This window comes from Miniopterus schreibersii (assembly GCF_964146895.1).
Source record: "Miniopterus schreibersii genome assembly, chromosome: 2".
In the NCBI taxonomy this organism is placed as follows: domain Eukaryota; kingdom Metazoa; phylum Chordata; class Mammalia; order Chiroptera; family Miniopteridae; genus Miniopterus; species Miniopterus schreibersii.
The window spans coordinates 8186784-8199772 of NC_138102.1; the positions used below are offsets into that span (position 1 = coordinate 8186784).

Below are 12989 nucleotides of genomic sequence, written 5' to 3' on the forward strand. Positions count from 1 at the left end.
GGGTGGTCTTGCATTGGAATAGGAGATCGCTGCGCACTTTATTGTCCGATGTGTTGATGTTATTTTGCTGGCTCTAGATGGTTCATTTTTCCATGTCCTAGCCCTGCTCTTAATTATTTATTAACAAATTAATAAATTATGCAACTTCATGCATTTTTTTAAAATGTTGGGTAGTACTTAGAATATTTCGGAACTAATTCCTTGGTAATTTAAAGTTTTATACTTGGAGGTTAACGAAAAGGGGAAAGAAACCCCTAAATACCATCCATAAGAAGAATGTACTATATTATAACTTAACAGAAAAGTTAAGAAAAAATTTCACATTATGAGTAAAGAAAGTAGAATAGCTTTTTTAAATTAACCAGTTCAGGAAGCAAAGTTCCTTTTAGACTAGATATTGAGAAAGGTAATTATCTTCAGCCACTAGCTCAGTGAGAACTGGCACATAATCATCCTAAAACTAATAAAATACACATGAAGATGTCTAATGACCAATGACATTTCCACTCATACTAATAAATAAACTCACAGAGTTTAATTAAAAAATTTTACTCTATTCCTATATTAAAAAATCTCAAGACTTTTATATAATTTTTTCAACCTAGTTACCATGTATTGTTGAAACAAACAATTTGGGGATCTATCGATCTATCTATAGCTGCTTATGTACGTATACATACATGTGTATCTAATCCACATAAAATATACATATATAAATAAAATTAAGCTTTAGAAAAAAGTCAAGTTTCAAGAAAATTTAGTTTCAGAAAGCAGATATATTTATGTATATATATCATATAGGGTCTTATGATACTAATGTTTTCTTTTTTCAGTATTTTAACTTGAAAATGAGATTCTCAGAATCAAGCATTAAACCTTTATGCCAGCACCCATAAGAAAAATTAAATTACATTGACTTGTCTTTTCACTCACACTTAGAAGCATTGTAAATCTTTTGCTTTACAATAAAGATTTTGTTCTAGTCTAATGCCCTAAAATCACCTATTATCTTACTCCAAGCTCCCAGGTGTCCTACTGATATACTAAGTGTCTTCTTACCTTGTTTGAACTTAGGCTGTGGATCCTGTCACTGGAGTAGCTGTGGGGTGTGGGAGGGTCGGGGTAGTCCTCCACACCTTTGGCTGTGTTCCTCTTGATGACTTCTACATAGGAAACAGGGAAGATGCCTTGTCTGTTGGTTCCTGGGATTCTGCCTTCGTACCAGTTCTGATCAACTCTTTTGAGAAGAATAACTCTATCTCCCTGTAATGAACAGTAGGAAAATACATTATAAATAGAGCTGTGATCACAGAAAAAATATAATTGCCAGTGTTTTCTAATAAAGACTACTTTACCATTTGGGAACGTTTTATTTAGTTGGGAGAATGCAACTAAAGTCTCGGTTCATTCCCAAATTATAGCTTATCAGCATATATGTAATTTAATCACCATTCATGACGTCCTTCCCTAAGGATGCTTGGTTAATGTGAAGGGGCTTATGCATGTTCATACTGGTGCAGTGTGGCATGACTTGTGTAAGTCATGTCAAAAAGCAGGGCCTGCATGTGACCACTCGCTCGTCTGTGCGGCGCGCAGACATGCCCCTGCCGCGAACAGATGGATGCGACTGCTTAGCAGGCGGCGAAAACACTCATCGAATCCTCGCTGCGCCAAGCGGCAAGTTCAACAGTCTTTTCCATAGTTAGGAAGAGGTACTAGGATTGGACAGGCTTCCGGCGAAATTTGGCTCAGTCATGAGGCCCAGAGAAGGAAAAATGCTCCCCAGGAAGAAATAGCTTCATTACCTCAGGGCCTTTCCTTGATTCCAAGATAAAAGTAGTGTTAACTTTTTTAAGGTTGAATGACAGGGCAGCAGAGCAACAACGTTTTGAAGTATATTGATGTGCTTTTCCTTCCGAGGCCTTTCCACGAGCATAACTCCACGGTGCTCAGGCCCAGGCACCCCTGGGAGGGGATCCGGGGCCCCCCAGGCTACTCCACGGAGGGAAAGTCTCTCTGAGGAGCTCTGAGTCCCACAGGGACCCCACCCGGACACAGGGAGCTGCGGGAAACAGTGGCTCAGGGCAGCCCTAGGGAGTCCTTGGTCCTTTCTTTAGGGGAAAATGCAAAAATGCCCCAGGAAGAAGACGGCCTATGTTAGTCCTGAAAGCACAGCCTTCCCAATGCCCCGTGGCGGGCATGCCAGGTTACCTTTCTCAGCGAGAGCTCCACGTTTGTGTCGGCGCTGAAATTGTACTTGGCCACAGCCTCCCCGATTTCTCCAGGCTGGGCCGGGGGAGGCGGCCTCGCGGGCTGCGCCTTCTCGGGAGGCGTGAGTTTCTGCGGGGAAAACAGCCGTTTATGCCTGACCGGGAGCCCTCGGGGTTAGCAGCCCGTGGCGGGAAGGGGCAGGGCTCACCTCCACGTAGGAGATCGGGAAAATGCCCACTCGCCCGTGGTTCTCGCCCTCGTACCAGTTCTGGTCGATTTTCCTGAGGATGTACACGGTGTCTCCTTTCTTAAACGAGAGCTCCCTGGAAGACACGTGTTCCCATGGTTTTTTTCTCAATGTAGAGCAATTATTCTTAAGATCACTAGACCTGCATTCAGCTGGGAAACATACTTAGAATATTAAAAATAAAAAATCTGTCCAGCCCAGTTGGATAAGGGTTCTCCTTACAAATTCTTAGAATTCATTTATAACATTACCACTTTAGAAATGATTTCAAAAAGGACAGGTATAAACACGACTGATATAAGTCACAGGTAGATTAATACAAAAATTTAAAGGTGGGGATAGACTATAGTGGAGAACTTGTAAAGCTTGGCATAATGATGGATTAATTTTGGACTGAATTTTTTTTCTTCTGAAGCTAGTGAACTAGTTAGCTAGCTGGTTACTTTTCTCTCTTTCTGTCTCCTTTTCACCTGCTAAAGCTTACAATAAGGAAAATAAATATCATTTAGTCCTAGCACAGAAATGTCAATACCAGAACAGTTTTTATTTGTGGGTCCTTAAAGCTGGTTGACAAGCATTTGAGTAGAGTATCTTGATGAGGAATTTGTTTGTAACACGTCCCATTGCAATATTTCTCTCTTAAAGTATTACGAAAGTATTTAAGGCCAACTTAAATCATATGATGAATACTTATCTTACTTACTTAGATGTCTGAGCCTTAAAATCATAAACAGCTTTTGCAGGCAATTTCTGAAAAAAGGAAGGTAACTGATTAGCCTTAACTTAAAATTTGGATTTCCTACGAGAAAGCTCATATGAATGAAAGAGACATGAAAGCTCAAGGAATGATTAAAAATATATACTGTAAATTCTGTATGCAGTTTATGAATAAACCAGCTTTTCATTTAGATATTTAAGCTACAGCAGGAATATCATAGATGGCTTATCACCATAACTATTGAATGTCAGAGTTCATCTTAGTAACTAAGGTAGACGAGTGCCAGAATAGGGGAAGAAAAGACCCATAGAGGATTCTGTCCCAGGTAGAATTTTGGCTGTAACCAAGGGATAACTGGAGGGTCGGTTGATGGATGTCTTACGCATTGACACAGCTCCTTCTGAATCATAGCAGAAGGACAGGTGAAAGGAAGGAAGTCATCATTGCTTTTTCTAAACACTTATTAACATAGTAGCAGAGAACTATTAGCCCAGTTATCACGGGGAGGCTAGTTAGTGGCCAAAGTATATGCTTGATGGTCTTGCTTTCCCTGGAGGGCTCAGGAGCTCCGCACACAGTAAACCGGCTGCTCGTCTTTTAGACACGATGTGATGGGACGTGTGCTCCCCATCACGTGCCTGGTACTAACTTGGGGCCCTCAGATCTGCCTGGAGCCCTTCTACTGGAGAGCGAGCTACTCCAACTCTTCCTTCCCTGCTTCTCAGTAAGCCCTCGTTCCAGTCTTTCCCCCTGTGGTTCTGGTGAACGTAGGCAACCTGGACCATTCTTGACTTCTTTGCGGGGAGGGGGGGGGTTGTCCCATGGGCACAGGACTCTATCAGACACCTATAGAGATACACCTGAAGGGACTTCCAGTCCAAGACCAGCCTTCAGACTCCATGAGAGCTCCAGCCTGGCTCAGGATATTGGTTAAGAGCCAGTAAGTAGGTGGTTCCCAGGGACAGTGGTTTTTTGAGGGACCCCCTCCAACAGAAGCAGGCCAGCAAAAATGATTTATGTAGACTTTGTATTGATCTGCAGCACAGTTGACCTAAGGCTCTCCCCTCCATCCCTTGGCCAGGGGAAACCTCCTTCCTTCCTGGGTGGCCCAGCTCAAGATGCTTTTAGACCACAACTGTTCACTCGTGGGTGTGAGGTCCAGATGCAGAGGCCTCACTGCCACAGCTGGACCACAGCTGGGGAAGACCTGCAGCTAGGGTCAGAATGCAAACTGCTCCAGTCCCTTGCTCAGGCTCCGGGGAAAACGTTCTGAGTTTCTCCATTGTCATTTTACGTTTTCAATCTGGGTTCTTTACTGATTTTGGGTGTAACTTTGGCAAGTGCTTTATCAGGTATCTTGTTGACAAAAATTCAAATGCTGCTGAGCTAACTACCTCTTTTTCTGGAGTTCCTCTTCTTTCCCGTGGTGCACTTCTCCCCAGGTCAGTCAGAGTGGACGAGTAACTCCTAGGGGACTCGCGGTCTATTGGAAAGGACAGGGCCAGAGTGAGTATCCACCTATTAAAAGCAGACCCGTTGAGCCATTTTCCCTGGTGGCAACTATTTTTCCCCTTAAATACGGGGAGACACCACAATGGAGAACATGGGTATAAAACTCATAGGTGATCATAAAGTTGTACTAGACACAAAAACAGAGCATTTCCAAAGGAAAGCTACCTGAGGTCGCAGAAGTATGATAATCGTGCATATAAATCTAACTGTTGCTGATACAATTATACAGCAGCACCTGGGCCAGAAAGTTCCTAGTTGCAAGGATTTCCCACCTCAAAGGCTTTTTAATATTTTCTATTTCTATTCTTTTGCGTCCAACTTACAATGACTATTCTAAGGCCTATAGAAGATGGAGAACAGCAATAATTTATAGAAGCGGAAACATTTTGTGGAACAATTTAAAAATGTAAAGAGAAGGAGAAAAATAAAGAAAATATGATGATGACCGAACTATGGTCATGCCATCCTCTCTCTGTCTCTCTGTTTTTAAATGTTTATTGAGTCTTGAAATGTCACCTTGAGGCTTAATGCTTAAAAGGCCTTATCTCTGTTCTTTCCTTGTGCTCAGCTAGCTCGTCGGAAAGCAAATATTTATTCCAAGAGACAGAGGGATAGAAAGTCTCTAAATAGAAAGTCATATCAGTTACCAAGTTGCTTATGAATATGGAGTTGTCTTTGTTCCCCTTAAAGCAAAGTATAAATAATTAATTACTTGACAGAGTTATGACTGCAAGGGCCTCTTAACGGTATCTTCTACCTTCCATTTATATGTGGAAAGGTAGCTAAAAGTATCCCGGTAGTCTCTGTTATAAAATTTTACCGGTATAACTGGCTCGAATTCGTAGATTCTTTCTCTTATTCCTTTAATAAGTTATATCAAATAACAAGAAATATTAAGTATAAAAATAAATCCATCCGGAAAGAAATGAAAAGTGCCGATTCATAAATAGAAAACCTTTAAGGTTTTGACTGCTTTGATTACACGGAAGAACTGTCTGCTTATGGCAGGTGGGGTGTCGGTTACATGACAGCTAAAGATAAAAGTCTAGCTCTGTGTGAGGCGTGGACTCCAAAGTCTCTAGGCTTGGGAAGGTAACGTCGCCATAAATATTTCAGGTGAACGCCACCAGTCATTTTCATACACTAGAGGAGTATGTGCAGTATTTTTTTCATTGTAAATTAATATACTTTTATGATCACAGGGCTCTCATAATGATAATACATTCTAAATTATTTTTACTAACCCATGGAATAGAAACTGTTTTCACTTGGGCTGAGCAAAATTGGAAATGTAAATATTTTATTGAAATACAAAATACCCTTTAAATGCATTCCAAAGCCCTCTCAACTCATGTCTCAATGACAGTACAGACTTTATCTGCACATAACGTTGAGAGGTGATTAAACCAGGATTTTGAGTAACTGGAAAAGGTAGCTAATTTATTAAAAAATTAGACTCTGACATGTCTCAGTCAGTGAAAATTTCAAATTGTAGAAACTGATTTTAAAAATTCTAATGTATTGTTTTTGAATCATGTTGCATAGTATAGATAGAGCAAAGATAAATACTAATAATATAGTAAATTTGTGCAATGAGAATTAACAACTGAGCCATGTATCACATTAATATGAAGCTTGAATTATGCCCCCTTTTTGCCTGTAGAGATTATATTCTATATTGCAAATTCTGAAGTGTTGGGGACCTTGAATCTGTTACTGCTACTTTCTCTCTACTTGACCTTGGCCAAATTTATTGTCCTCTCTGAGTCTCATTTTCCTTCATTGTAAAACAGTGCTTATAATAATACTAATACCTGTCATTCCAGTGTTAATTGGATAATGTATGTAAAACATTTGCGGTGTCTGGTGCATAGGAGACTCTCTGTTGACGATCCAAGTTCCACCCTGGAATGTATATTCCAACTTCTTAGCATCTACGTAGGAAACAGGTGCACCACAAGAACACCTTGTGCTTTTCAGTGATGTAGACCTCAAAAAAATGTGTTCTGTATTGAAATTGCTATCTTTCCTTGTGTTGCCACTTGAAGGTGCTAACCCATCTACTAAAATGTAGTTGAGAGTCACTTTTAACCTAAATGGTCTGATTCAAATGTCAGTATAGAATTGTTTTATCAGAAATAGAAAATAAATAAAGTAAGCAATGGAATGGAACAGATGATGAATACACTGAGTGATGGAAATAAGACTGTTATATATACATACACAGCTTAAAGATGCATTCACAAAAATTTTATACCAATTGTGTCCTTTACATGTGAGCAAATTAATTTTTGAGGGAATGACTACAAAGTTAAAAAAAAAATCAAGGAAAAGTCTATTTGTTAAACTATGGATTTTGATACATTTCCCAACAATAAAAGAGCTAATGCAAAGTTGTTGATCTCTTAAGGATACTGATCATCAATTATGGTTTCTGTCTTGAAGTCTTTTTAAATTGGTAAAACATTTAATTCCCTGTTGTGTTGTGACCAACGATTGTTTCAACCCTAACCTTAAGCTACAAAGTGGTTTTCCCTTTTGATTTCGAATGAGTGAATTTTTGTGAATTGGTGATCACTTTAAGCCACACATCACGTCCAAATACCACACGGGCAAATGAGAACTATGCAGTAAGACACGTTTGCACAGCCACGATGTGGGCGGTCTCACAGCTCAGGAATGATGAGATGGAAGAATGGAAAATGAAAGAGCTGGAGGGTGGGCATCTGAACCACAGGGAGTAACAAAGAAAGGGGCATCCACCTTGGAGACCCAGGGCACTCTCGTGGTCTTGGTGGTGGCAGCTGTGGTTATTGGTGTCCATGTCCTGGAAGGAGGCACTGTGAGGCATCCTCCCACGGTCGCTCTGGTACAGCGGACAGTGAGCTGCACCGTCTGGAGGCAGTGGGTGGAAAGGCTGGTGCGTGGGGCTCCTTTTTAGAGCTTTGAGCGATGAATTCCTTTCGGGGATGTCTGGCATCAGTTCACTGATAAGACGGTGCAGGATACTGTTGTCTGGCAAACTCCCCCTTCTCTTTTCAGCTTTAATTTGGTCACAGATGTCTTTAAGGGCAGAGTCCAGAGCCTCAAACACAGACGCTTTGCATTTTGCCTTTTCAGTCTGTTTCTTGGGAGTCGAATGTTTTTTCCTCCGGAAAGGCACGGGACTGACTAGAAACGCGAGTTTCGAAAGGCCGGGGTCCAGGTCCTGTCTTCTGTGCTCTTCGGCGTTTTCGTGTTTAGCTCTTTCGTGTTTCAGCATCGTGGTGAAGCGGGTGTAAGAGGCAGGGCATCTGCCTTTGCAGGAGCTGATGAGGTGCCGGTGATGGTGGTGGTGGTGGTGGTGGTGGTGGTGGTGGCTGGATCCGTAGAAACTTTCAGAGGACGTGAAAGAAAAGTGATCGAAATCACTCTCACTGCAGAAGGACGACCCTTCGACGTGAATGTAGTCGCTGTGGTCGGACACCACCCCGTCCTGGTCGCTGTCGGAAAGCTCTGCGTGCGTTCTCGGTTGCTCGGCGCTGGTGACTTCAATGTGAATGGGCACCAGGGCTTTGGACTTGCAGCCTCGCTGGGCCTGACAAGGGTGTCTGCTTGGACTTTCTTCCTCCAGCAAAGACTCGATGGAAAACCGCCTTTTGGGGCATAGACCATTTTGCTCTGGTTCTAGGATCACAGGAGAGAGCATTTCGTCTCCTAAATTGGGCATGGATTTTGACTTCTGAATCAGCTTTTCAAATTGAGAGATGCGGGTGGGGACCATGTCCCTGGGCACCTCCTCGGCGGAGCACTGGCTCCATCCCTGCAGCAGGCCCTTGCTGTGCGGTTCATTCTCATATTGCATGATTCTCGACTTCACGGAGCAGATCACCTCTGAGTTCATCAGGTCCTTGCGGTTAATGCGGTGCATTTTCTTATACATTTTCAGGAACCCTGGGGCATTGTGGGCTGCCCTGTGGCGAAGCCGGGACCTGCCATTGCTGCGGGCCTCCTGGAGGTAGGGGGACACCCATGGGCCCGGGCAGCCCTCCTTGGAGTCCTCGTCGCAGAGCAAAGAACCCATACTTTCCGACTTGGTCGCCGGGTCAGGGAAGCTGTCGCAATCATCGTTTAGGAGATCATCGCAACTGCGGGACTTGATTTTGGGGGAAACGGCTTCCTCGGTGCTGCTCCAGACCTCGGCGTTTTGCCGGGCCATCTGCCAGCCGTTTTTGAAAGTGATGGCCCGCTGGGAGTCCCGCGGCACGTCCAGGTGCTGTCGGTAAGTGTTACAGTAATCCGCCTCGCTGGAGGGGTTACCGTTGAGCCCTGAGCAACTGCAAAGGGACGGACACATTTTGCTATCATCCCCACCTTTTAGTCCAGAGCAGCGTGGTGGGAGAGAGACATGCGAAGGAGTTAAAAGTTTCACAAGGAGGAGAGCACGTTAGTTAGCATCAGACAGCACAGCAAAGAGAAGGCAGCATGGTTTAATCTAGACACTGGTGGTTACACAGGGAGCTTCAACTTTGGAGAAAACAGTCTAATTCTAAAGCACGATACTGCTTTCTCAATGAAGGTAGCTTTATCGATATTAGAATGAACAAAACCAGGCATAAAAAGTCATTGGTGTAGTTAATAAACCCATTTCTATTGAATACTTCATCTTTCTGCAAATATTATATGCCCCCAATTCAATATAGTGTCTTATAAGCTAATAGCACGACCTGGTAGTAATTTAAAAGTCTAACAGTGAATGCCAAAAGTGATACAGATTTAAGCAACTTAGTAAGGTCAGGGTTTGAATCTCATTTGATCTATAATAATAGAAAGGGAAGGTGTAATTTATAAATTTACATTTAATTAAAACTCCTACATTGTATGAGTTAATTTTTCATGGGAACTAGATAGAAAAAGCTATAAGACAAAGTATTTTCCAAAATTGAAAAATCCAGACACTGTGAACTGTTGCTGCTAACATTTTTTCCTAGGAAAAAATAACTAGCATCTCTTTAAATAAAACAATTTACCTCTTTAACTGCTCTACCTAGAAACTTTTACTAGGGAGGTTCTCATAAGGATAACTGGATATAATGTGAAACTTTCCTCAGAGGTAAAGGCATCTTGCCTTTTTCCAGGGAAGGTCTTTTAAAAATGCATTTGCAATTTGACAATAGAGAGCTAAAAGTGACCTCAATTTGGAACATATGGAAAAACTCTTTTCTTTTGCTTTGCTGAATTAACTAATAAGTGAGAGGCCAAATCCATCTAATGGGACATTTTCTTCTTGGAAATAAACCTAGTGGAAGAAAATATCTCTACTGACGGCTCCTGCCTTGCAGTCTTCCCCCAAATTTTCAGAAGTAGATAAGCACATAAGTAAGTAGATAGGTAGTATTTGGGAAAGGAAATTGGCTTAATACTCCCTAGGATAAAAATAAATATCTAAACCAATCAGAATTCTTTTAACTTTTGGGTGGTATCCAAGCATAAGGAACCAATGGCATTTTATGACCTCTGTGTTACCTTAAGATATTTGCTTGCATAAATGTGCCCCTGTTAATTTGAGGAAAGGCATCATGAAAGGGGCTCACTCCCTCCAAACCTTCCAGTTAGTATTCACGGCTTTACTAGGACATGGGAGAGATCTGCTGTCTTCCGTTTGTCCAGACTCCAAGCATCAAAACCAGCCTGCCTTCTGCACGCAAACCAGCTACCTCTCACCTTTAACTACCATGGGTAATACCTTTAGTGCCTACATTTGATGCATGCAGCTGAATCTGTGCTCTTTCATGGAAACTTCTGTTAGAACTCGCTTTCCTCACACATTTCAGATTCCCTCTCTGTGTGTTTAAACCCCAGGAGACTGGAGGAGACGGTGGAGCCCCCGATTTGGTATAGACCTACGTCCTAGGGACCCTAGTTCAGTTCTCAGTCTCCATCTTAGCAGTATCCCTGCTACGGTGGCAGCAATGGGCTCAACAGTATTTCAGAGACTTGAAGGGGCGACTTGCTCCCTTTCAGCACAACTCACTGAATTTCCAGAGGAGACAGGTCATAGGGAGAAAGGGCTTGGTGATGTCTAAGTTTTATAATGTGACTGAAAACCAGGTAGTTCTCACTACGGTACTGCCGTGGATTGAACACTATGTTCCGTGCAGAATATGGATATTTTACTGTATATCTGAATATTGACCAAAATATAGAGCGGATGACTAAAGAAATGACTTCACAGGTTAGACAAATTTTATATAGAATTAAATAATAATAAAAAACAGTTTATGTTTTAGGCAACGACGGTCTCTGTTGCTACTTCTAATTCCTGTTCTATAAATCTGATTAATTTTGCATATGTTTATAAATGTAATCTTTTAGTAGCCTGACAGTAAACTATTTGATGGCTTGAATTTGTTCCCCCCCCCAAAACCACAAATGATATGTTTGGAAGGAAAAAAGCATTAACAGACGATAGAGTCCTTGAGGCCACTCAGATGGCTCAACCTGAGTTGGTCTGTGTAGGAAGAACTATGGTTCCAGCGCTTATGTAAATGCTAACTACCCCGGGCAGTTATCGCTGGACCGGCTCTCACAGGGAACTCCAGGGTAAAGCTCACACTAGTAACTTGTTTACACTTCAATTTATTGCTGTTTACCTTTTGCTCTGGACGGTGAGGAAGGGGAAGAACTAATGAAAGACTGGGTCAGGGTGGCGCTTGATCCCGGGCCGTCCGCCCGGCTGGGGCCGGTCCTGCTGGCCCGTGGGTCCCCCAGGCCCCTCGGCTGCCCCACGGCGGGCTCGCTCTTCCTCCTTTTTCTGAAGTCACTGGCCAGGCCTGCAGAACTGAAAGAAGGGATCGGCTTCAGTTTGGTTGGCGTTGGTGGAGGTTAACCTGAGCCAGAAAGACGGGTGGGATATGCTAGTAACAGTGTTATAACTCTTACCCCAAATTCCACACTGCATTTTTGGGAATTCGTTCCCTGATATCAAACACTCTTTATAATCATTTCTTTAAAAAAAATTAATCGACTTTATTTTTTTAGAGCGGTTTTAGATGACTGAAAAAGTGATTGGAAAGCATAGAGTCCCACACGGACCCTTGCATACAGATTTCCCTCTTATTGACATTTGTCACAGCTGATGAATGGTACTGATGCATTATTAGTAAATGCAAGTAAAGTCCATAGTTTACATAGGGTTCATGTTTTTTGTTGAACAATCTGGGTTTTGACCAATGTGGGACAGCATGCGCCCATCACTGCTGTGTCCTGTATCATATCCATCAGAATCCCCTCTGCTCCCCTGTTCATCCCTCCCTCCCCTGAACACCTGGCAACCACTGGTCTTTCTACGGTCTCCACAGTTTTGCCTTTTTCGGAATGTCATAGAGTTGGAACCAACAGTATGTAGCCATTTCAGATTGGCCTCATTCATTTAGCAATATGCATTTAAGATTTTCTCCGTGGTTTTTTTTTTTTTTTTTTTTGCTGATAGCTCATTTCTTTTTATTGTTGAATAACATTCCATTCTGTGGACGGACCACAGTGTGTTTACCCATTCAGCAACTGAAGGGCATCCTGGTCGCCTCGGAGTTTGGGCAGTTATGAACAAAGCAGGTGTTTGTGCGAATATGAGTTTATAATTTTTAAAGTGACAATGCTCCAGTTCGTGCAATATGTTGTAACGGACAATTCAGTCTTGTGATTTGTATCGTGTATCTGTTCTCTATCAGGAAGCGTTCTAACAACATGACTACATCCAGAGGAGGGAATGACAGAACGGAGGAAAGGATTGGAAAAGAGGAAGACACCTGGTGAGACTGATTTCTTATCTCAGGGCCTCCCTATGGCTCTTGGCTTTAAAAAACCTTACACTGGGATTCCAAGATTTTCCTACTTAAATAATGAATGACCAATGATTTGGTCAGCAAATACATTGTTAAAAAGAGTTCTTGCACCCAGCTGAGTTAAATGGTGTCAACAGTTTTAATGGCAGGAACTTTTTATCATGGTTCTGAGTCTGAGTATATCATTTAAGACAAACATGAGTGAAGGAAGCTATCTATACGTCACACAGCACTTTGTCAGATCATTAGATACAATTACATCAGCAGCAGCAGTAAAAGCACACCAGCTCCTAGGAGCCAGAAGATTGCTGTTTGCTATACTGACAGTATAGACTTATATAGCCCAGTGTCATCCCTGTTTCATCAATGAGTAAATGGAACACACACGCTTTGCAAGTCTAGAGGTGGAGGCAGATCTCAGGATTTGTCTGCACCCCTTGAGAGACGATGCCCATCTTTCCTAGACCTGTTTTGCACT

At 42.3% G+C, this 12989-nt stretch overlaps 1 protein-coding gene across 10 annotated transcripts in view; it reads right to left on the bottom strand.

Annotated features, from left to right (window-relative positions):
• The window catches only part of SORBS2 (sorbin and SH3 domain containing 2), a 143537-nt gene that overhangs the window by 22757 nt on the left and 107791 nt on the right, over positions 1 to 12989 (bottom strand). For 9 of the 10 annotated variants that reach the window (XM_081127211.1, XM_081127216.1, XM_081127212.1 and 6 more), the window contains 6 exons: positions 11321 to 11508; positions 4571 to 4659; positions 3162 to 3208; positions 2420 to 2534; positions 2212 to 2340; positions 1060 to 1263 (listed from right to left, as the gene is read on the bottom strand). In XM_081127211.1, the coding sequence (XP_080983337.1) occupies positions 1060 to 1263; positions 2212 to 2340; positions 2420 to 2534; positions 3162 to 3208; positions 4571 to 4659; positions 11321 to 11508 (772 nt within the window). Of the gene's footprint in view, positions 1 to 1059; positions 1264 to 2211; positions 2341 to 2419; positions 2535 to 3161; positions 3209 to 4570; positions 4660 to 7451; positions 9042 to 11320; positions 11509 to 12989 lie in introns of all 10 variants that reach the window. The other variant, XM_081127209.1, reaches the window with a different exon arrangement.